Source organism: Daucus carota, chromosome 9, assembly GCF_001625215.2.
Source record: "Daucus carota subsp. sativus chromosome 9, DH1 v3.0, whole genome shotgun sequence".
Lineage (NCBI taxonomy): Eukaryota > Viridiplantae > Streptophyta > Magnoliopsida > Apiales > Apiaceae > Daucus > Daucus carota.
Genome location: NC_030389.2, coordinates 12,963,814 through 12,989,183, shown reverse-complemented (window position 1 = coordinate 12,989,183; position 25,370 = coordinate 12,963,814). Strand labels below are relative to the sequence as shown.

The 25,370-nt window shown below is 34.1% G+C and overlaps 1 protein-coding gene across 1 annotated transcript; it reads right to left on the bottom strand.

Annotated features, from left to right (window-relative positions):
- Positions 1–12: 12 nt before the first annotated feature.
- On the bottom strand, positions 13–15,622 carry LOC108202683 (phototropin-2). Its single transcript, XM_017371199.2, has 24 exons — positions 15,484–15,622; positions 14,662–15,074; positions 13,747–13,929; positions 13,200–13,291; positions 12,871–13,123; positions 12,081–12,300; positions 11,861–11,931; positions 11,125–11,231; positions 10,975–11,024; positions 10,762–10,866; positions 9,719–9,778; positions 9,124–9,213; positions 8,148–8,224; positions 6,973–7,057; positions 6,114–6,194; positions 5,135–5,238; positions 4,557–4,606; positions 3,788–3,894; positions 3,101–3,220; positions 2,410–2,461; positions 1,840–1,952; positions 1,007–1,147; positions 449–567; positions 13–373 (listed from the first exon to the last, which is right to left on the bottom strand). The coding sequence occupies exons 2-23, from the start codon at positions 15,033–15,035 to the stop codon at positions 451–453; spliced, it is 2,652 nt and encodes an 883-aa protein (XP_017226688.1). The 5' UTR covers positions 15,036–15,074; positions 15,484–15,622; the 3' UTR covers positions 13–373; positions 449–450.
- Positions 15,623–25,370: the final 9,748 nt, after the last annotated feature.

Here is a 25,370-nt window from a genome sequence, read left to right as displayed (position 1 = left end):
AACACACACTACTATAATTCATAGTAATTTGGATAAGAATCAAAATCTTACAACTAAAATGTCTGCGTATACAAAATTTCCGCATTAATTGTGAAAATGGTGACAATGAGCAGACACATACAAACTATTCAGATGAAACATTTCTTCCCTATCACATTTAATGGATTATTAGCATACTTGTTGGTGTTTATTCATGTGAAACAATTTAACTCAAGATAACTAACTGCACATAACATAATTTAAACAGGATATTACAATGATGATACACAAACTCTGATCAGACTCTCCATCGGGTGATTTTTCCAGCAGAACAAAGATAGCACAATATTTAGGATTATCAGCTTTTGCCTATCACCATTTGCTTCAATCGTAGCTGCATAAGGGTGATATTAGATAACCAGACACTCGAATATGCTTAAGAATAAGCTTGTAATTAGTAAATTCAAACCTCTAAAATAGATCGATATCAATATTACTGTCAAGAACTCCATCATCATCCCAATTTAATTCCTTGGCATTCGACTCTTTTCCGATGATTTCAAGAGGTGTATCTAAAGGTGGAGGTTGCTGCGAAGGCATAAAAACATTTTAAATATTGTCTTGAACCACAAATTTAGCTATCCTGAAAACCTTAAATATGAAACTAAATTCAGAAAAAATGGTAATTTTACTGACGAAAAGTGGTACCATAGGATATTAAGATGCCTTATAAAATTTTCAATTAATATGGCATTTAGATGCCAAAACCACTAAACTAATCTTTATTAGTTTCAGGGCTAATCGGAGAAAATTGTGGTATATATATTTGATATATGCTAAAATCTTTATGGGGACTCTTTTTTATTTTTTTCCAAAGCCGTAGCACAATGTTTTTTTAAATAGATTTTAAAGAGCAAGTACCATGCCTCACAGTATCAACCTCATCCCTTTTGAGAGAGGTTGAAGGGTCATACCTTGCCGAGGCAAGGTCGGTGTGTGAGTGTGTTCAATTATCAAGAGCATGTACCATGCAACGAATAAGAGGCCACTTAATATCGCGGAAGAAAGGGTGCTCTTTAATTTCAGTGGAACCACCATTTGATCCTAACCGACTCTCAGGGTCTCTTTTCAACAGTGCATGAATCAACTGTCTGGCTGCCAGACTCGCCTGCATTTTGTACAAAGCAAAATTCACACCAGCTACAATGCTACAAAGTGTTTAAAAGAGAAACGCTATCGGTTCATGCACTCGTAAGTAATAAACCCAAGTCCATAATGGATATGACTTGGACAAAGAGCTAGAGAAAAGAATGGCTACAAAATTATTTCCTCTGAATAGTAAATATTATATAGAAATTCAGAAGCTTTTCTCTGTGTTTTGCTATCAAACTAATAAAGGAAAAATCACCTAAAATATTGTTACATATTATCATCCCTTTGCAGCAATAGTTTACTCGAACTTTTAGATAACTTAGTTACCTGGACAAAGAAGAAACATAACAACATATATAGAAAATAACTATGTTGGCGACAGACAAAGAAATCTTAACTGACCAGGACAACATAAGAAATTTAACTTACAAAAACGACTACGCTTTGCAATTCAACAAAATACTAAAAAGAAAAAATATGCAGAAGTTTATAGTGAAACTGATAAAACTCTGACGTACCTAAAACAAATCCTTCCTATCATCATTTTTTGAGTTCTCTTTTATTCTTACATAAGTTTTTTTACGGAGAACAGATCCCATATATATTATACTACAGCTGAAGCTCAAACTAAACATAAACACCATCCCTAACAGAACAACTTGCACAATTATATCTATATGCTCATTTTCAAAAAAAATAAAATATTACCGGAATGCTACTTGGGAAGGTAAGGTCCTTGTACAAAATGTTGGCAAAAGTCTTCTGCCTATTTTTCCCTCTGAATGGGGTACGGCCATAAATCATTTCATAGAGCAGTATACCTGATATTTAGAAAATAGATCATTTACAGATAAAGGGAAATGAAGATAATAGCTTGATCTGGACAAGAATGAGATGTTTACTTTCAAAAAGTGACGATTTCTTATAATGGTTATCCACTCTACAGCATTAAAATTTCCCTTGTAAGCTGCTAAGTGCTTCAAGACTGATTATTATTATTATTTCACATTTATTCTAGGAATATCACTTTAATTTTTTCCGAAAAATTGATTATTTTTTCCAGATATATATCACCAAGGAGGCACCACTGTGTATTAAACAATCAAAATAAGACAGGGACATTTTACAACAAGAGTAAGAACTTCAGAATGCTAGTTGCTTCAAGAATATGTAAAAGGGATCATACTAAATAGGATACCATATAAAAATAACACAGAACATACATATATAGATTTATCAGACAGATTAAAATTTGTGTAATATCCTTCATGTGCTTACCAAGTGCCCACCAATCAATAGCACTACTGTGGCCACCTCCTTTAATAATTTCCTGGAAAAAAAATCCATAAATTTCCTGATATATAAGGTCGAACCAGGCTTCAGACAGTTAAAAACTTGCAATTTGAATAATAATCAGCTTTGTGATGTGTTCAGCAAATTTTAAGGGCAACTAACTAATCCACATCTGTCAAGCTAAGTGCATGTGATAAAGATACATGCTTTACTTGAGGGATATTATGCTGGGCCAGGAGGAAATTCATATTTTACTAACTGTTTGTTCTTTATATTTATATGAATCTAGCACTTTGTTACAAGTAAATGACTTCATTATAATATTGGGATTATTATACAACAGTTAGTAATGGATTTGTTTATGAAGCATATTATAGTTAGGAGTGATTTCCTTTTGTTTTTTGTTACTTCTTTCATATTGTATACTGTATAGTTTGGAACATAATTTATTAGATACACGAAGAGTTGTGCAGATTTGATCAATGACCTTGCTCACAAGGAGGGAAAAGGAGCCTTGCCACTAGGCTAGCAATAGATCCTTGTCTTTAAATTGTTCTGTTTAGCTGCTTATTTATTTTTTTGGTTTATTTGTTTATTCTCCAGTTTTACTCTTTAAAATTTCAAGAAAAATAGAAAACAAAGAATGATCTTCAGATAAAATTATGAATCAGCATACTGGAGCAATATATTCTTCAGTTCCAACAAATGAATTTGACTGTGTAACAGGCTCTGCAATAAATGTTGGTGGCGGTTGGCTTCTGGATCTTCTACGTTTAAGTACTGGATGCTTTATGACCTGCAGAAAAATCAAGTGCAACACAAGAAATTTAAAAGCAAAACTATGTCACCATAAAAGGCCTATGTAACAATATGCTTCAAAATTTTAATTGTGAGCCTCATCATAATAAAAAACTGAGAGCATTACAGTCTAAGAAGACAACTGGAAACACATCGAAATTGATGAGATTAAGTTAAAGAATTATATAGATTTCAACTTATATTTAGTGGTGAAACTTTGTTCTTCCTTTACATTGAAGGATAACTTGGAATAGAAATTTTGAGTTGTGCTGTAGGATGATATCTTTAAATAACTACAAAAATATTGCTACCACAAGTATATTTTTCCAACCAGTACATTTTGCTAGTATATCAATTTTGACAAAAAAAAAAAAGAATCAAACAGAAACTGAATTCAAGTATTAGTTATACTTGGGAGATAGTTCTGCTTCCACTTTCTTTATAAAGTCGCTAATAAAAGGTGTTTTTTGATCTGTTAGTAGGCGTGGCATTCATAACTGCAGAGTGATATTAAAAATAATCTACTTGCTAACACTAAACTTTTAACAGGAGGATAGTGGCATACTTGGGGCTTACAGAAAGTCCTAAACGAAAGATCGAAGTCAGTCAATACGATATGCCCATCCTTCCGAAGTAGCAAATTTTCCGGTTTCAGATCTCGATATATTATACCTGTAACACGTGTGATTAACATAGAAAAAAATCAGATGTCACAAGATTGCTCAACCAACTGTAATGTGTAATATACTAGTGATCAATGTTGTAAGCCAGAAACTGACTTCAGATGTACCTGGATGCAGTTTTAATAAGTCTAAACTAAGGATACTCAACCAAATGGTTTAAAATAAATGAATTTCATGTAGAAACACTAGAATATTATGATTTTAGCAATTTAGTACTTAAGCAGACAATCGACACCCATCTAGCCAAGCTTTCTGTTTCTTCTGTGATCCACAAGACAATTAAAGCAACAGAACTTGAAGAAAAGAAATTATTCATGACTTAAAAAAACAAAAAAGAAATTAATTATAAAACATCAAATAACTTTTCACAAAGACTTTTTAATGTTCGAAAAGATGAGTATTAGTACTCGAATAAAATTTAATATATATATCAGAAACTTATCAAAGATGTCAGATGCACTACAGGCAAAACAATATACTTATAACTTATAAGTATATAAGGGCAACTAGTTCGCAATATAAGACACAGGGTAACATAAGTACACCCTGTATAGTAGTATACTACCAAGTGTGTTACAAGAACTTGCATCTATGAAATATTTTTAAAACAGAACGACCATTATTAGCAACCTCTCTCAATTATTTAAATACCTAAACAATGAAGATACTCCAAGCCGATAACAACTTCAGCCGCATAGAACCTGTATTGAAATAACAGGTAATTTTTAATAGGCAGTCATGAGAAAAACAACTGCTATATGATCAGTACTTGCATCATTCAGCAAAGACAGTTCCTTAATATTATGGTTTTACGGTGTTGAGCTTATATAAAATGTACCAACCACAACTCTAAAAATGTATACAGATTAAGTAGTTTCTCCAGGTGCTGTTCCTTATATGCAACCTTCTGACAATAAAAAAAACTATGATAGATCATTTTAGAGGAGCGCGGAAATTATCAGCTTGCTACCCTTTACATCAAAAGAAGATTTTTTGGAAGGTATAACAACAGTCAAGTAAAATAACCATCATGACACGCACCAATTTTCAAAAATAGAATAAATATTCTAAAATGTAAGAATGATGGTTGCAGCATGTATAGGAAAATAAGTATCAGTTATATATTCTAGTCACAAATATTTAAATATTTTTAGTCACAAATGTTATTGATAAGTATTTGCCTTATTAAATATCTAAATATGTTCTAATCACAAATGTTAATTATATACCTTGCGGAATCTTCTTTAAATATTTTTTGTGGCTGCTTGTCTAGTAAGGCAAATAACTCCCCTCCAGCACAAAAGTCCGTTATCAAGCAAACATGCGTAGAAGTCTGAAAAAAAAAGACATTAATGCAAGTAGATGGAAATGAGGCATGATCTGAGTGAGGATAACTAGATACATATTAAAGAAATTTTAAAGTATACTAGGAAAATTATGGTGACGGAGTAGTGTGTCTACTATGTATTCAAAAGCTATGGAACAATAATGTTTAATAAATAAGCTGAGTTGGTAATTTACTGCCATATTGTGATATAAACCAGTAAATAACAAATTATTCGTCCACTTGTTGCTGTAAAAATTAATTACCCATTTTCATACTATTGGTGGAAGCTTAGTATTCTTAATAATACTCTTTATATAGAATTCATATTAAACAACTTTGAGTGATTAGTGCCACCAGTATAGCCCAATCAATTACAAATCTTTTACAATCAAGTAATATTAAATTATAATGTGCAAACAAAGTTGTACCATGCATGATTGACCACAAATTTAAAATAGGCAGACTTCTTAAACAAAAATAACTCTGGTTTGCGAGGTTGTATCATGTATTTTGTAAGGGTATTAAGAAATATGAAACCTATTTTCTCTTAATTCTTCTTGGAACTCTTGACGTGTTTACATTAACATTTTTACCAAAGTTGGAACCACAAATCAGTAATGTCCTTTGTGTTTTTCTAAGTGGGATTTTCAAGTGACATGATCTATGCCAGTTAGTCTGCCAGAAAATACACCATTAATTCTGCTTTCAAACTGTTAAAAAATGTTATATTAAAGCACCAATAAGTGACTAGTTCTAGATATCTTGCACTTGCCCACCCTGTTTGTGGAGCAGAGGTGGCACACGTCCGTGCAATCTTAAACATCTTTGGATTAGGTTTTAATATATTGGACTTGACATTTAAATGCTTGTTTAGTACACACCTGAAAAGAAGTGTATAGGGTTGGGAGGAAAGGATGATCCAGTAATGATATGATTTCCCTTTCTATGCATGCTCGATGAACCTGCACATACATAAAATCACCGATAGTGAAACATAAGAAAATATGAGGTACAAAGAAAAATTAAGTATCAAGAAACAATTTGCATAGTTCCATATATATAGAAAACGGTAAGCAGAGCTTGTATTATATTATATGCCGACAGTAGCGAACTTGAAATTTGTTTAAAAGGATGATGCTAAGCCAAAGCAAATGTAGATAACTAATTAATTGATATTGTGGCAACAGATATCATTTGGAAATTTATTCAGCAGATTAATAAGATAGTGACCATATCTACTCAACACTCAAACCAAGGCATATATACAGGCAAACTTCAGTGTAGGAAATGTACTAAAGATGGTTGTAAATAACATCAAACTTCAACATAAGACTCGCATGAAACCCTTAAGTTAGTGATAAACAACCAGTCCTTTGCCTAATTAATTGTAAGAGATCATGTGGTGGCGCCTCGACTATATTCCAAAAAGAATGTAATCCAAAATGATAAACAATCACAATTTAAGGAAATGGAAAAGAATTGTCTTCCTGTAAAAAAATTCTGCACATGATTCTTTGTGACCCTTCTAGTTATATGATTTGGCCAGACAATGCACACACATATTTACACACACACAGGCGCGCACACACACACATATGTTAGAGAGTGAATAGTTACATATATAACTATTTGATCACACTAGTAAAAGTGCACAACAATTAGCTTATGATGAAACAACCAGAAGGATATTATTGATAGAATGCCATATGTAAGAAATCTCGAAATATGAAGCATTCATACCTTGTTACGATTTAACATGATGGTTTTTTCCATCGCCTTCATAGCAAACAGTTCACCTGTTCCTTTTAGTTCTACCAAATGAACACTGCAGCAAAGAATTGACTGAATTGAGTGCTAAAGTTCCTCAAAAAAAATTAAACATTAGAAACTTGCATGTAACCAGCAGTAATTAGCAGAACTGTTTTTCTGTATCTCTACTCTTGAGTACAACTTTGTCAGATGAATGGTTATCAACCTTACTCTTCTTAAATTTAAGTAAATTATCTAATTTTAAAGAAGAAACTTGTTTGGATCATCCAATTTAGGATAGAGGGAGGAGTAGACAATCAAGAAAGGACTTGTGCTAGTAAACATCCCCCATAAGTATCAGATGGTGCAGTCTCATCATTAAGGCCAACCAAGTACTTACTCGAATGTCCTATCTTGATTAGTCATTAGGTTTTATGACAAGCCTGAATCTCCAAGTCAAGTTAATTTACATAACACCGGCATGTCCATATAGAGACTTTTGTATATAAACTGAATTTTCTTAATGTTATGTTGACACAAGATAGCTTTTAACGTGTCAGATATTCTATGACATCAATTTTTCATACATGTAATTATGTAAAAATATAGTGGGAAAGTATCAAACAATTCAAGATGTCTGCCTATACATAATGTTCATACTTTGACAACTCCTATGATTACGTGTTATAATATTTATAAAATAACCTATCTACAAAAAAATTGATTATTCTTTTTCTTAATCTTAGACAGGAAATTTTCTTTCCCTCTATCATTCATGTCCTTTCATTTCAATTCTTTCTTCTTTGCAGCATCAGTGTAATCTACTAATCTGAATGCACAAATCAGTGTGCCAAATGTCCAAACAATGTCCAAACAAATACTTTTTCATTTCAAGGAGCAGATGCACTGATAACATTACACATATCATATGATTTTTCAAAATAAAAAATTGGATTTGATTTGAAGGTGCTGAAAAATATCCTACTATATCAAAAATCCCTTTCACACTTTTGTAAGATATATTGATGACTGCTTAAAGTAATAATATGTTTATACTAACTGCATTAATTACTGGCAGAAGTACATATGACCAAGCAGAATTGCAGTACGCCAAAGATTACAGTAATGTGACTGCTGCATTTAATGAGTAGGAAAAGTGAACACACCTTCCAGTGTCGCCACAACCCAATGGTCTTATGGGCTTAAAATGATTTAATCCAATTTTCTCCCCAGTCGCAGTAATCTATAAATCAAAAAGGTAACAAGGTCTTTAGCGAAACATATAACTTTGCGCCTGTACCGCCTGTGACAGTACTAGAGTACACAATGCAGATACCATGATATAACATGAGATTCGGCATTGATATAGGAACACTTTGTTCAATAGAAATCAACAACAGACAATTACAGAAAAATATAATAAATATTATGCAACAAAAGGAGGTGAAGGACTCCGGTTTTTGTGTGTCGGCACCCAAATATAAAAAAAAAAACTCAAATCAAGGAGCAACTTATGCAGTTCTGCAGCTCCACACTCACTCCTGTGTTTAATTGCAAATTTTCGATTTCGCTTGAGTGCTTGATGAGAGTTACATAGCCTTTTATGGAATCTGACTCTCCAATTAAACCAGAAAAATATACTGTGAAATCAAATTTATGAACCTAACTCATTTTATAAGTAAAGACTAATTCCAAGTGCTACTATTACAATCCACACCGGTCAAGTCCTTAGTTCAATTGTTGTGAAATGCACAACACATTTGTCCCCCCCCCCCCCCTCCCCCCCCACCCACCCATCCACCCAGTGTAAATACTGCATAGAAATGGGAAATGGGACGCGAGGGGAGTGAGAGCGGGGGTGGTGGTCAGCAATATGTTCTAAATTCTGCCATTCAGCTATATTGATATATGACAACATTACAAATTCGAATTACATCAGCATAGCGGATTACAAACTGTATTTTCCATCAAATTGTTTTGTCTTCCAAAATCGAGACTCGAGACTACGAGAAGCATATTGCATGATCATAAACATAGAGGAATCATATTACTCAGATAATAGTGCAGTAATATGATTAAAGTTACTAGAGATATATAGTAAGACGTATTCGATTAATATAATGCAAATCTCTTAATTGGTACCTTGTGTATAGCCAGCCAGCCTGAATTGTACCTGTTGTGAGGTCTTGGCACCACAGATTGAGAGTGGATAGCCCACAAGTCATCAACAGTCTGTCAGTGGCATAATGTTCAAACTTGTATCAGCCAAAATGGAAATTGAGTATGAGGACTTGCGCAATAAATTTCTTTCCTTTTAATGTGGGTTCTCCTTATATAGTTTTATGTATTACTCAGCTTCAAAATGTATTAAACAATAGAGACCCTATAGATTGGAAATCACAATGTTTCATTACAGATGTAGAAGTTAAAAAATGTTTTTGGTGTAAGAGTACACAACTTTCAGCGGATAAACTTCATATATTTTCTTTAAAGTGTGCAAGAAAAGTAATTTGTTTTCAAAAATGCATTCTTTATACTTATGATGCAAATATATTTAACTAGCACAACTTACAAAACTGCAAGAAGAGCAAATAGCTGGAAAAAAAAACTGAACTAAAAAAATCATCTTTTACCTTAGCAGGACCAAAAAATTGATCAACAAAGAATTATTGTAACAAGATAATGAACACACATTAACTTTATCCACATTCAAATAGAGTGGAAAAGAGTACCTTACCGAATTTGCATCAGGAAGTTCCCGAACAGCTTCATCAACATTTTTGGCGGTTGCTTTGACCTGCAGAAAATGTGAATATGGAATATCTAGTTATTTATAAAAAATTTATATTACAATAGGTGCACTAGGTGGCAATAATACTTCTCTTACTATTACATCATTTGTTCTGTTCAGATTTTCTAAATATGCATAAGAAGATGTTTAAGTTTTCGTATTGTTCCCTCGCACTTATAAATAGCAGTCTTCCCACTATTGTCCGAGTGTAGGGACAGTAATTCCCTCAACAATTTCATGTTATTTTAACTTTATAGATTTTTTGCCACTTAACTGTTCCACTCTTCCCTTTTATGGCAAGATTAAGCTTCTACAATTTTATGGTGTCATAGCAATGCAGATGGGTATAATGGAAGTCCCGACTACCTCTTGGGACATCAAAAATACAATGACAAAGAGGCTGCTACGATCTGTATTAATCCGTTTGTAGCATGTATAATTTTTCAGACTATTCAATACAAAATTAAGTTTGATAATACAGGCGTTAATTGCATGCTTCCAATCCCTTCTTTTTACTAACTATGAGCTGCTGACATCTAAAATGTTCTTGATTACTGAGCGCCTAACTAATGCTTACCTGAGTTAATTTAATGTGTATGCACATCTGCTTGTCTCAGGCTTAAAATCAATCCCATATTCCCTCATTTGGCTGTGATTATAAATATTTCAAAAATGGCTAGTTTCTAGTGCACCAAAAACATTCGAATTATCTTGGATCATTACTTTATAGAACATCACCAATATACTATTGTGTCTCAACGCTATAATAATGTTCTACATCATGACTTCAGAAAGGTGATATTTCATAAATGTTGGTAATATTTTCCTAATTAATATATAAGTGCCTTTTTACAGCAAATTGATAGCAAAAAAAAAAAAACAAACACTTGGAGATAAACAATCTATGAAGAACACTTAATAAACATACGATGACATGCAGTAAAATATCTGGTTCTGGTAACTGAATAAAACAATTACAGAAGATGTACCAACATAGCACTTTGTTGTTCTGTACTCTCTGAAAGACGATTTTTAAGTGGCTCCACATGATTACTGCCATCTAGTTGGACACCTATAAAGTACTGGAGTTCCCCCTGCAGATGTTTCATTAAATTTAAATGTTAGCAGGAGCAGGTTACACAAATTTCGATACCATGAAAATGGGTCATAATGAACTAATTAAATACATATTTAGTGGCTACCTTCTGGTCTTTCATAGGTTGCAGGTGAAATAGATTCCAGAATTTCTTCCCTTTAATATTTGATATCGTGCAAAGAAATAATAGTTCCCAGATTGTCAGCAAATAAAAATCTTCTAAATAACAGAGAATCTACTGAAAGCGATAGCTTACCACTCTTAGTGTAGTTGATTAATTGCACTGTAATTTCTCTCTGTTCTTTAATTGCATCTCTTATCTTTTGTACAGTTGCTTGATCTGTTTCAGGTCCTTGAAGAAATCTGGATGATCAATATTCTTGTTAGATAATTAACATATATGATATAAATATGCGAGTAAATAGGCAAAAGTTTAGTTACATTACATGGTGAGGGACTCAACTATTTAAGTTAGAATAACAGTAAAGAGTACTGAAGCTTTTAGGGGACCAACTCTAAATCTTCCATTAAAATATCATCTGAGTATCAGACTAAATTTGAGTACTTTCTGAGATCCATCTGATTGGACAACACGCTATTATACAAGGATATCTTTATACATGAGTAAAAAGTTTAGTCCGTCACAAAACCAATACTGAAAGTAAAACCATATGAGATATGGCCCTGTAACATGAACCTTATATTACAGATCAATATATTTGTTTTGAAAGGAAAAAAAGATATATAAGAGAATTAAAAAACTTAAATGTCTATAAACCTTTTGATCTAATTTGAAAAGTCATTAGTCTCAGCAGTTGTGTTTAAGAATTAACTGTCATCCAAAAGAAATTGTGCAATCAAAGTGATAAGAAAGTCAATCAATTAGGATGAGGCCTTGATAAAGCATTTTTAAAAACTCATACACATCCCAGAAGAGTAAAACAAGTCAAATGTTACATAGAATTATCTGTAGATGTACTGAAGGTTTATACCGGCAGTTTCTTCCTAATATTTCCTCCCGTGTATACTCAGTCAGCTCGAGAAAGCTATCAGATGCAAATATCTGCGCATTGGGAAACATGGTGATAGTTAAAGTTTAATCCAAATGAACAGCAAAACAACCAACAAGTATTTCACAATCTACAAAAGTGAATTTTAAAGGTAACTTAAGCAATCAGTAAGATGAAAGTTATATTTTAGTTTTTATCTTACGATGGGGCAATCAGGAAGTCTGGGATCTGATATAACAAAATTTTTCTCAATGCGCTCCAATGTGGTTGCTAGGTCAATTCCCTGACGTATGTCCCTTTCTCTGTCAGCACGATCCCAGCTATCAGAGCGTTCCAAGTCTGTTGTCATAAGAACTTCAGGCTCAATACTCAATTGATCCTCAAGCTTTACTGCAGTGCTAGAAGACCTCTCCTGATACCCACTACACATATATGACATCAATAATTACTGACTTATTTTTGTGAAGTACTAAAGCCAACAACAATCTTACAGTTTGCATGTTGATCATAATAAGATAAATATCTACAGAGACAAAGAACGAGTTATGACCAAATAACTTGCTAAAATTCGGGAATTAAACTTGAACATTATAGTTGTGATCTAGATTTTCTTGGTAAGGGTGAGAATCGAGTTTGGCTGTCACTGCATCATCTATCATCACATATAGAAGTTAGTAGTTATTGATTCCTTATAGAATAGAACAAACAGTAGCCAATAAAGCATTCATACTTGTATAATGTTCTTCATGAATTTCTCAACAAATATTACTTAAACGATATCTGGAAGAGTGACAACTAATCTAATTGATACGTTGTAATCAGTAACATTTATCTTAATTGAAGACAATAGACATGAATTACTAGTGCTGATCCAGAATAAGAAATAAGATTTGAAGCACCTGTTCATTTTGCTGAAGCACTCTAAACAAGTAATAAATATTTGCAGAAGTATAATGAAAACTAATAAATAGATGTACTAGAAAGAAACTCACTCCATTGATGCTGCATGCTGTGATTTTCTAAATTTACTCTTGGAGTCTTGAGTAGAATTTCTGAGATATGGGTCACTTGTGGACATTACACGAGGAGTTTGTCTATTAGGAGCATGCAAACTTTCAACTTCGGATGGTTTTAAGTGAGTAAAATCAATATTTGGATAGTCCTTTTCGTCCTTGTGAGAGCGTGGGTGCTTCACAGTTTGTACAACCTCATTCATAGAACCCAAGGCCTTTTCCTTCTGACGAGCTAGCACAGTAAGATTACGAAGAATAAATATGCAGGAAGGGTAATTTTGAAAACCAATTTTAGCAATTCCCCTTACCATCATAACGAATCAAGGAATTGGGCAGTCCATTTGGTCGCAATAGCTTTTCACTAACACCTTCTGTGTATTTGCTGACCTCAACCTGCATTCTGCCAAATAACCATTGCATTTGTCAGATGAAGAAAAGTTACCAGATAAACAAAAACCTATAGAATGCCAAACCCCACAAATTTGGGAACGAATGCCTTAATTGCTACTTCTATGCATTTTCTACACAAATTTTATTAAAGTAAATTTAAACAGTTAGGTTTTTTTCCCCTGTCACATCATTCTTTTCGCCTTTAATTTGCTAATTATCATTCACTCTGTTTATTTTTAATTCAATTCATTCCTATTACTCTACTTAACACATGAGTTTGTCAACAAGTCCCAATGTGACAGGTATAACTAAAGCACTCAACAAGCTAAAATGGGACATTATACATGATTCTGCACAGAGGTATCACATTTTTCGTATCAATTTAACTTAACAAAATAACAATCTATGTGAAACAAAATTAACAAATGAGTTAAAATAAGAAGAGAGAAGGGAAATGTAGAGTACCCAATAAATTTAATGGTTTTGCCAGAGTCATCTTTGATAGGTGTAACTGTAAGTAGATTCCAAAACGGAGTGCCATCTTTTTTGTAGTTAAAAAGCCTTCCACAATAGCTTGTTCCTGTCTTCACTGCATGTCTTATTTTGTCCACTTCATTTTGGTCTGTCTCTGGTCCTTGTAGAAATCGACTGCAACCGCAACAAGTTGCGAATTACTGATACGTCATAGCTATCCCCTTCTCAAGCCATTTTAAAGTTCTTGATCGATTTTTAAGAGAACTATCCACCCCATTTGATATTCTAAACTTCAGAAATTTAAATTTTCAAAAACTTTATAATCTTTGGATCGGCACTCAACCAGTGCATTGCAGCTGTGTAACCTTGCACTACTTATTTGTGGAAAAATAAACATTGAAACAATTTTCTTCATTTTAGGATCTTGGGGTGTTTACAAATTTCAAATATAACACCCGACACAATTTTAAAATGATCTTTTGGTTAATTAAAATTTTTAAAAAAGTTTAAAATTCGATATTAACAAGAACATGATGGAAAACGTTAAAATTAAAATTGATATCCATTCAAATTGAACCGACTGATATCTTAAAACACCGACAAAATATTTCTACGTATATGGGATCGGAAGCTAAAATGAAGCTACATAAATGTTAACTTAATTACTTCAAGAAGAAGATTATAAACATTCGGTTTTTTTATGATGTGCTCATGAGCACATGCTAAACACTAAATTCTATGTATTTAGCTTATTTTGATCGATTCCTACTTCTTAATAACGATGGATCCTCTATATATATAAAAACAACACCAATCAAAAATGAATTAAATACATAAAATTTAGTGCTTCGCATGTGCTCATCGGCACACCAGGTAAACCGACAAACATTTATGTAGTGTTCTTACCAGTTTCTTCCAATGACTTCTTTTGACGAATAACCAGTCATCTCAAAGAATCCACTGCTAGCATACACAATCGGACAATCCGGCTTTGTAGCATCCGACACAACAAATGTTTGTTGCAATGTCGATAAAGCATCCTTCAACTCTTGCGAGACTCTCGGGATACCTGATTCCGACTCTGTCGAATTATTGCGTCCGAATCTCTCGGACGCATTTCGACTCCGGTCTCCATCCTCCGGATTTATCATATGTCCCCACTCCGCTGTCCTCTCCCTAATAGCATCCGCATCCGCTTTATTGTTCTCATCAAAAACCATCCAACTAGCTGAAGAACTCGACTCCGGTTGCGCGATTTTCGGTGCTGATGATGGCTTCATTTCAGCCAAGAGCTGTCAGGCCTAGCTACTTGTTCAATTCTATAGATTCAGACATGACAAATACCCTGTCAGTTATTTAAACTAGTACTCTATTTGAATAGTTGTAAGAGCTATATATGTACTTGTTCACATGTATCTATGTACAGTAATTATCTTCATGCAAGCAGCAAAAATACTGAATAAGAATCGGTTTTTCTATGATATGCTCATGAGCACATACTAAGTACTAAATTCTATGCATTTAACTCATTTTGATTCGCTCTACTTCTTAATAAAAGTCTAACTCTCTGCATATACAACGACCATACTAATCAAAATGAACTAAATACATAAAATTTAGTTTTTAGTATATACCCATGAGCACACACTAGACAAACCGAATAAGAATACACGTACATAACTCAACAGAACAGAGTTTATTAGTTGCGGAAGAAACTTGGAAACTTACTTTCTAATGTAGGAAACTGAGAACACATTATACAAAAGCTAAGAGAGTGAGGAAGGCAATGTGGAAATTAATAATTTGTACTCTTTGTTTGGCTATAAACATATGAACGCATGAGATATTGGCCAGGAAGATAACGTTCACATACTAAACTCCCTGTCATATGATGACACGTGGCAGAAAACTCAGCCCTTAGTTTCATGCTGCTCTGGCTGTCATAATGGCTTCCCTAACAACTTTACTCGGCACATATTTTGATCGATTACAGAAATTTAAATACCTGACAGTTGTTCGGTATCAAATATGCATAAATCAGAAGATATAAAGCGTGCTAATCAAATGAAAATTTTGGTATTAGGCAATGTTTGTGTGGTGAGAGATGAAATAACTTGGAAGAGAAACAAGTGACAACTTTTTACTTACCTGAATAGCCTATTTTAAGCGTGAGCCACAAGAAATTAAAGCAGTTTTGTGTGGAGTTTCCTATCCTTCATGAAAAGTGGCTCCGATTTTATGGGGCGTTTGGGCGAGGTTAAAATAAGTGCTTTTTGCTTAAAGCAAAAAAAAAGTCAAGTAGAAATTAGAATTTAGATAAGACTTATAAGTAATTAAAGTGTTTAGAAAAAAATAAATATCATGAAACAAAAGTTGGGATTTTTAGCTTTTTATAAGTGCTTTTCGACTTCTTACACAAACGGTACGAATAAATGCTTCTAACTTATAACTCCAGAAGCCGGGTTTAAAAGCCCCGCCAAAACTATAATTCTATAGCCATATTAAATAATACTACACACAGCTTACCTAAAATGTTGGAAAGTTATACCTGAACACGTGAATAACAAAACAAGATATTGGGTGAGATAAGATGAAATGACAAGTTTACTACTGTACTATTCTGGATAAGCCGACTTGTTCAAATAATGCATAATCAAATTAATACTCCCTCCGTCCCCCTGAATAGTATACATTGGGGGACGGGGACGCGACACAGACTTTAATACTCCTGTAAAGTGTAGTTGTGTCATATATTTTTAATTTTTTTTTTGTGAATTAAAGTTCGGATGTTATATTTTTATACAGAAAAAGAAAATCTCAAAAATAAGTTACGGAACTATATTTTATAAGAGCATTGAAATGCGTGTCGAGCAGTTGAAAATAAACGTATAGAATTAAATGAGACAGAGGGAGTAGTAATACTAGGTAAATAAGATAATCTTAATCTCTGTTGCGACAACTATGAACTTATAATCCGTCATTTCGCACAAAACTCATTCTTCACCTTGTCTTTGTTTACCTAACTCCCAAACCACCTGTTATGTCACTGTGACATACATCTTACATGTTCATATGAATTATTAAGTTTAATCAAGAAACCTGACGGATATACTACTCCCCCGACGTTCACTATTCCCACGTATCTTGAGATAAAGTCATTTTTAAACATGAAAATGAATTTTTGTAACTATATGAAAACAGAATAATGTTATGTGAAAAATATATAACGAATTTAGTCGAATGATTTATGTAGATATAGGAATTTTATTTATTAGTGTGAGCGGAATCATTTATTCTAAATACATTAAATTTTAACAAAAATATAATAAAAATATTTAGGACGTGTTTGACTGACCTTATTTTTCACAAATAAAAGTTTATTTGTCAAGAAAATACACAGAACTTTACTTTTTTCTCAAATAAATTCTTATTTTCTTTTGCTAAATATCAAATACACAACACCTTCTTAACCTTTTTATATATATAATAGATATAATAGATAATAGATAATAGATATCTAAATTTTTCAAAAGAAACAAGCCCTCGAAGAAAAATTTGCCCAAACCGACCCTTAAATAATGAATAATGATAGTCGTAAAATCATGCATACCGTTTGTTTTAGGTTATATTACAGCACAAAAAACTGCCCTTTTTTGAAAAATCGATTTATGCAAATAATTTGTCAATTGTGGAAACATTCCGATGATTGCAAAGCTGCAAATTGCAATGCATAGACATGGAATTCACATCTAGATAGAGTTGAGCAGGTCTTGCAGGCTGCAGCAACGGTTAGGTCCTCGGTTTTAAATCTGGTATGGACCACTTATTGAATGAATGAATTAGTTATAACGACAGATGAAGAGATAGAACGACATTGACAAAATCAGACTAAATTATTGGGATTCCACATTGTTGTGAGGTTCTGCGTGTATACACGAGTCATCAACATAAACACACATGGCATATTGTGCAAATAAACACTGTGTTGTCTAAATGACAACTCATTGATGCTACCGCACGATATTGGATTTTTTAAACAAAATGAATGAGGGATGTGTGTATACCTGGAAGATGAATGGGGGCATGGGACACCACTGCAACCCAAAATTTTGGATAATAATATTCACATATTGCCATTATATTTTATATCTATTTAATATTTAGGTTTTTCGATATCATCTCTAATATACTTCCTCCTTATCTTTTGAAGGAAAAAAATTATCAAAAAAAAGTCGTCTTCTTCTCTTTTTTTTTTAACAAAAAAGTTAATCTAATAATAAAAACCATGCAGCATCTACCTCAATGATCGAATCGAACAAATAGTAAATTGTCATCGTTTGTTCATATGAAGAGACAATCAAACGATATTTTGAAGATAATGTATATACAAATACAAGTTCTCGTTTCATGCATTCTCGTTGAATTACTAGTACCCTCTTCATCATGTCCCGATGGAGCTACCGTTTTAGCTATCAACCTGAACCGTGACAGGATTTCATCACCAAATCAAGACCACCGCTTACAATCAAGAAACGAAAACAAACTGTTTTAACAATTTTTTGTACGGGTGAGTGCTAAGTGAATTAATTTGAACAAAAACGTAAATAAAACAAGACGAGAATTTGGTGACGCGGAAAACCCCGAAAAAGGGTAAAAACCGCGGGTGGGGATTAATACCCAGCCGAAACTATCTTTCCACTATGAAATGTTTGCGTACAATAATTTCTTGATACAATTTGCTAATGGTAAAATGACATATTAAAATGAAAAAAGCAAACTAGAAGGTGCGTTGATTTTGTAGATGAGCTAGTATAATTAGGTAGGTTGATGGAATGCATGGGTGTGTAGGTAGTAGGCTATGCTCAGCTAAAGAGAATAAGTAGTGTATCAGTTTTTATCTACTGGCAGATCGTGGTCTTCATCTCAGATAGAAGTGTTTATATATACTGCAGCCACTAGAGTTCTCTCCTGGCTTTACTCCTATTTACCCTCCATTTAGCTCCCACGTTCTCGTAACCTCCTTATCTCTTCTCAACCATTTCAAAATATAAACTCCGAGATATACGTCCCCAGCTTTGAACCATTCTTCTCGTTTATCCAAGCGCAGCTCATTGTCAAAAATAAATTTAGTAAAAATAAATATATTAATATTTATTTTTACACCATTCATTTTTCTATAATTCAGCAATTAATTATTTACGTCGTAGTTGAAAATTCCAGTTATAACAATAGCCCCAGATTTTATTAATTAATTTATTTAATTAATTAATAAAATCTCTCCAAGTCATACGAAACGTTTCCTTGTTAGTGCATGTATTGATATTCCGTCCAAAGTTGACAACTGATATATTGCGTGTCCAACTATAGAGTCAACAAGGTAAGGGCCCTCTCATGTGTCAGCAAACTTGTCGACCGTCATATCCATAGTATTCTAAAATACCTTCCGCAAGACCAAGTCGCCAACGTTAAATGTCTTGACATGAACATGTTTGTCGTAGGCGTTTGCTACACTCTGTCGGTACGACTCCATCCGTATCTTCGCCATTTCTCTTAGTTCATGCACAACGTCCATGTCATGTGCTAGTGCCTCCTCTCGTCATATGTTTGCAACACATATCTTGCCGTCGATGTCATGACTTCTGGCGTCAGGACATCTTCAATTCCATAGACGAGACTATATGGGTGTGTCCCGTCGACATCTTCAGTGTTGTCCCGTCGGACCACAAGACCCATGGAATTTCCTTAGCCCAACGTCCCTTACATGTCGTCAGCCCCTTCTATAGATTTAATAATGATGATCTTGTTGCTTGACTCTGCTTGCCCGTTCGCTCGATGTTATATTGACAAATACCTCTCAAAGTTTTTGTGCACCTCTGAACGATGTGATACATGTAAGTCGTCATCTTCTCAAACCATCACGTGTTGTAGATTGAAGGCGTCGACTATATATGGACAAGTTGATCAACTCGTCGGGCAGTCTCATGAAATGTTGTAATGTTGGACGTGTCAATGTAATTCCGAAACCTTTACTCATACATGGCTTTCACAATGTGTTTAGAATGATTATTGTAGACGTCCATTATGTGTGTTGAGCGACGTGTTTTTTCAGCCCCAGCCTACCCGTCGGACAGCCTCAGCCTATCCGTCGGACAACCACAGTCAACCCGTCGGACAACCCCGTAGTATTAATATGTCAAGTTGTGATGTTTCTTTGCATTTTATTTGTAAAACCCCTTATAGATATTTCTGACATGTGCAAGATGTCGCATATTTGTCATTGTCGACATCATACTTCTATGCGTCTATGGCTTGAAATTGGTTCATGTGACTCCTTAGTTTGGAGTGATTGTAACGTAATGTACTAACACGTAAAGTGCTTTGTAGTATGTCTTCGGTCCATGATATGTAACTTATAAACAATCGTAACGTGATATGTTGTTTGTAACCGTTATGTCACTTGTAATTGTAATGTGTGACACGCAGTCAATGTCATGACACGTGTAAGTGATGACATGTAAAGATGTATGTTAAAATTCATGTGTAATGTGCTCGACCAAGGGTTGTGAGTTTTCGTCGACATGTATCTTTAATACATCGATGTATTTAAACTCGCAATATACGTAATTGTAGTCGACAAATTTACTTTTAAACGTTGATGCATGTGGTATATGTATTCGACAAATATATAATTTTCAAACGTTGATGTATTCGACAAATTTGTTTATTTTCAAACGTTGATGCATGCATTCGTAGGCTAGTTAAGAGGCCTTGCCCTCTTGAAACTTAGCACGTAATCGAAGTTGTATAAGTCGAGAATAATTAAGTGTTTTTATTCGTCGCGGATAATGTTATCATGGCGTATGTGTTGACATGTTACTTTTGAGTTATACAATTGTCAATTGATTGTGAAGGGTGATCAGCCCTTTAGATTTCTAAGTACAAGCAATTTACTATAGCAAAAGCGTAGATTGTTTAAAAAGATAAATATAGTTTGCGACATAAATATAAGCATATCACAAAGTTAGCACATGAGTATTAGCATATGAACATCAGGCAAGCATATAAGTACTTATGGACGAAGGTACGAGCATTTCTTATTAATCTAAACCAACCAGAGCATGGTAATTATTGCAAACATCAAGCAAATCCTAAGTGGCATAAGGCCAAACACAAAACAATCCTCCTAAATCACTTATTGAGATGCGACTACTAATATAAAACGATAGTGAAAGTAAGACACATTACACATGACATGCCTTCAAATGAAAGGTGTTCCAGCTCCTTGGTGCTTGTAATCCGTCCATTGTGGACAATTGATAAGCTCCATGACCAACCAATACTACTATAAGATCAGGGCCTTTGCAAGTGTCAGTTGTTGTCGCGTCCATGGTGTTTTGAACCGCCTTCAACACTAGATGATGTCCTGTCGTATGGTTTGTAATCTCTTATTCTGTTGTCGTGATCTTTCTACTTGGATGGTAGTACTCCTCGTCGTCTTCACGTCTGTCTTCCTCCAATCTTACATGTGCCATAGCCCTGGCTTGCACGTCCTCCATCGCCTTACAGGGGTACTTTGTCAGTTCGTCATACAAAGACGAATCCTTTTCTAATCCTCGTCAGAAGGCCTCTATTGCCGTCGGGATGTCACAATTAGTTATCGTCACCTTCTCTCTGTTGAACCTTGTCAAGTAGTCTCTCAACGACTCCCTACGTCGTTGGACTATTCTATAGAGATCACTGGTTGTCTTCTCAAACACCCGACTACTTGAAAACTGTAGATTAAACGTGTCGACTAGGTCCGCGAACGTCTCTATCGACCCGTTGGGCAGATTAACGAACCATTGTAGCGCCGGACCTACTAGCGTTGAACCAAATCCTTTGCACATACATGCTTCCCTCAAATCTCTCGTGATCGGCACAGTAAACATACGTTGTTTATACTGGGCGACATGTTCCAAAGGGTCTGTCGACCCGTCATACGACTTCATAGCGGGCACTGCAAATCGCTTTGGTGTCTCGACGTGTGCAATGTCGTCGGTGAAAGGCGAATCAGCGTAGCTCGTGGGGGTTGCCTTCTCTAAAGGTTTAGGCACTCCTGGGATTCGTTGAATCATCTCTCGGAACTCTTTGAGCTCCTTCTTGACCGACTCTGGGACCTTGTCACGTGACCTCGACGACCTGTACCTCGACCTCCGTCTTTCATGGCCGTCATGGTGTTCATCCCGGTCGCCTTCCTGTCTGTTGTCCCTGTCATCCCTGTCGTCGTCACGTCTATCATCATGTCGACCATGCACGTCCTCCTCCTCATCGTCTTCGGGTGGAGGCTGATCATTTTCAGCGTCCTCTTCTGGTGGTGCCTCGTCGTCACCATCATTCATGTCCAGACGATGCGCCACACTCTGCAAGGTCCTCTTCGGCCTGTTGGTCGACCTGGTGTGTCATGTGCTCTTGTCTTTATGTAGTGTCGTGACCTCTTGTTGTAGGGAATCGATTGTCGCCTGCATTTTCTTCATCGTCTCTTCCATCTGTTTAATCTTGTCGGCATCACTTTGCGGTCCTGACGACTCTAGTGGTGGGCTGTCGGTGGTCATTGTCAAATCAATTCGATCTTAGCACACTTCCCACAGACGGCGCCAAGTTGTTTTAACAATTTTTTGTACGGGTGAGTGCTAAGTGAATTAATTTGAACAAAAACGTAAATAAAACAAGACGAGAATTTGGTGACGCGGAAAACCCCGAAAAAGGGTAAAAACCGCGGGTGGGGATTAATACCCAGCCGAAACTATCTTTCCACTATGAAATGTTTGCGTACAATAATTTCTTGATACAATTTGCTAATGGTAAAATGACATATTAAAATGAAAAAAGCAAACTAGAAGGTGCGTTGATTTTGTAGATGAGCTAGTATAATTAGGTAGGTTGATGGAATGCATGGGTGTGTAGGTAGTAGGCTATGCTCAGCTAAAGAGAATAAGTAGTGTATCAGTTTTTATCTACTGGCAGATCGTGGTCTTCATCTCAGATAGAAGTGTTTATATATACTGCAGCCACTAGAGTTCTCTCCTGGCTTTACTCCTATTTACCCTCCATTTAGCTCCCACGTTCTCGTAACCTCCTTATCTCTTCTCAACCATTTCAAAATATAAACTCCGAGATATACGTCCCCAGCTTTGAACCATTCTTCTCGTTTATCCAAGCGCAGCTCATTGTCAAAAATAAATTTAGTAAAAATAAATATATTAATATTTATTTTTACACCATTCATTTTTCTATAATTCAGCAATTAATTATTTACGTCGTAGTTGAAAATTCCAGTTATAACACAAACCTCCCACCAAGCAGTAAAATAACGTGAAAATACAAGTCGAATACTGAAATAAAAACAAGCTGAAAACAGATGAAAATAATAAAATTTAGATCTGATAGTCGAAGCTACAAGATAGGTGATTACTTTTGAATCCGATATGCTTCGCTTGAATCGGAAAAAAAAAGTAAATCGAAAGCTCCGATGATTTGGATTTAGAAAAACAAACCAAACTTGATAAAAAGATAGAAATTCATCCCCAAAAAAAAAGATTATTGAATAAATAAATCAAATAAAAGAGTTTGGGCAATCCAACCGGTGAAAGTCGATGGAAGCCTCACATAATAGAGGCGGCTAAAGTCTCCTTCCATTTCCAAAACAATTTTCTTAAATATTTTTTTAAATAATATCTTGTACTATAATTTTAATATTCGAATAAGCCAATCCATTTGGGACCTTGCAGATTGTCTTTTTCCTATTCAAAGATCACACCATTCACTAATATATGTATGCATACGAATGAATTTAATTAAGTGTAATGATTTGTGGTAGATAAGCAAACAAAAAATTCAATTAATATTTTTTGAAAATACGCCATTCTTCAAAAATACATCCTTTTTTTTATAAAAAGGACATGTAAAAAGGAATATATGGATTACTATTAAAACTGAACATTTAAAAATTTGATCGTTAATTTGTTATTTGGTAAATTACATTATAACCGCTTAATCATTAAATTAAATTGAGATAAGAATCAGTGAATTGAATTTTCTATATTGTCTCATCTAATATGTTAAAAAAGATTTAAGATTTGAATCTAGTCAACAATATATTAAAAAAATTAATATTATAATTATATAAAATCCTAACACTACAAGAAATTCAGCTTTTACCTACCAATATTATGTGTATGTAAAACTACTCGATTAGTAACTACATATCATTTTTCTACTGATAAGGTATTGGGATCTAGTGGTGGATAAAAGTCAGTAGTCAAAGACTATTTACTTATACATATATAAATTCATAGATAAAATAATATATTGTCTTTACATTTTATTGAGTCATCAGCTTATGTGTAGATGACACATGTCATGATGAGGATTATCCATGTGGCGCCACATCAGTAGGCCATGTGACACTTGGTCAACAAGTCATATGGCACCTGGTCGATATGTCACGTGTATTAGTGGATTATATGTTACAATTTGGACAATCATTATAGTGCCTTGTCAGCATACACTTGGCACTTTCCATACAGTGCCATTTGGCGCCTTATATATATATATGGCCCAAATTAGAACAACTGAATTATCTCGTGTTAGTTTGCTGTTTTTTAATATGTTTTATAATATAATATTTTATATAATAATTTTTTAATTAGTTATTGTTTGCTCTAATTACTCACAAATAAGATACTTTGAGGGAAAAAATAGATAAATTCTTATATATTTAATGAAAAGTGAAATGTAACAACATAAAAAGTCTAGATTGTTCATTAAAAAAAATAAATTACATGTTCAAACAATAATAGAAAAATAAAAAAAAATCATCCTGAATTTTCTAAATTTGCATGAGTATAGGAGATGTTGTTTGTTGTGGCAGAAGATTATTCTTCTGTAGTATGTCAACAACTTCATTGAGACGTTTTTTTCGCTCCATTATATCGTTCAACTATTTCTTGATAGGTTGGTTCGTTAGTCTGACTACTAGTAACATGATATGTTTTGGGAATTTTAACACTAGCAAAACGCCCCCTCGCAAGTATACTGAACAACGACCAAGTACCGTTTCCAAGATCTCTTTGTCTGACAATTCTTATGGAGAATATATTTCTCCAGGATTTATCAAATCCGCCTAATAACATAATATTTGAAATTAATAAATAAAACACAAAGAAGAAGTAGAAACATTCGACTGCGGAAATATTAGGACAATAATATATAAGAAACATATTATGTTAGTTTAGTAAGTTTGAAGTCTATAACAAAATACTGGCATATAAATTTTCAAGTTCTGATCTACGCCATCTATTTTAATCATGATGATTTTGACGTCATGTCTCAATGTGTACAGTTAAAAAGGCTAATGTCATTTTATGTCTAATATGATGTCGTGGTGTATAACTGACCCATTTTTAGAACTCAACCTTCTTTTTAGATCGATTTATGATATTCTTTTATGCCTTTTTCTAGTTAAATATAATAATAGTATTAGTATATATATAAGAACATGATAAAGCAATAAAATAACTATTTATTTTAAAAAATGAAACCTGAAATTTAGGCGAACACCAACGATCACAAAGCAT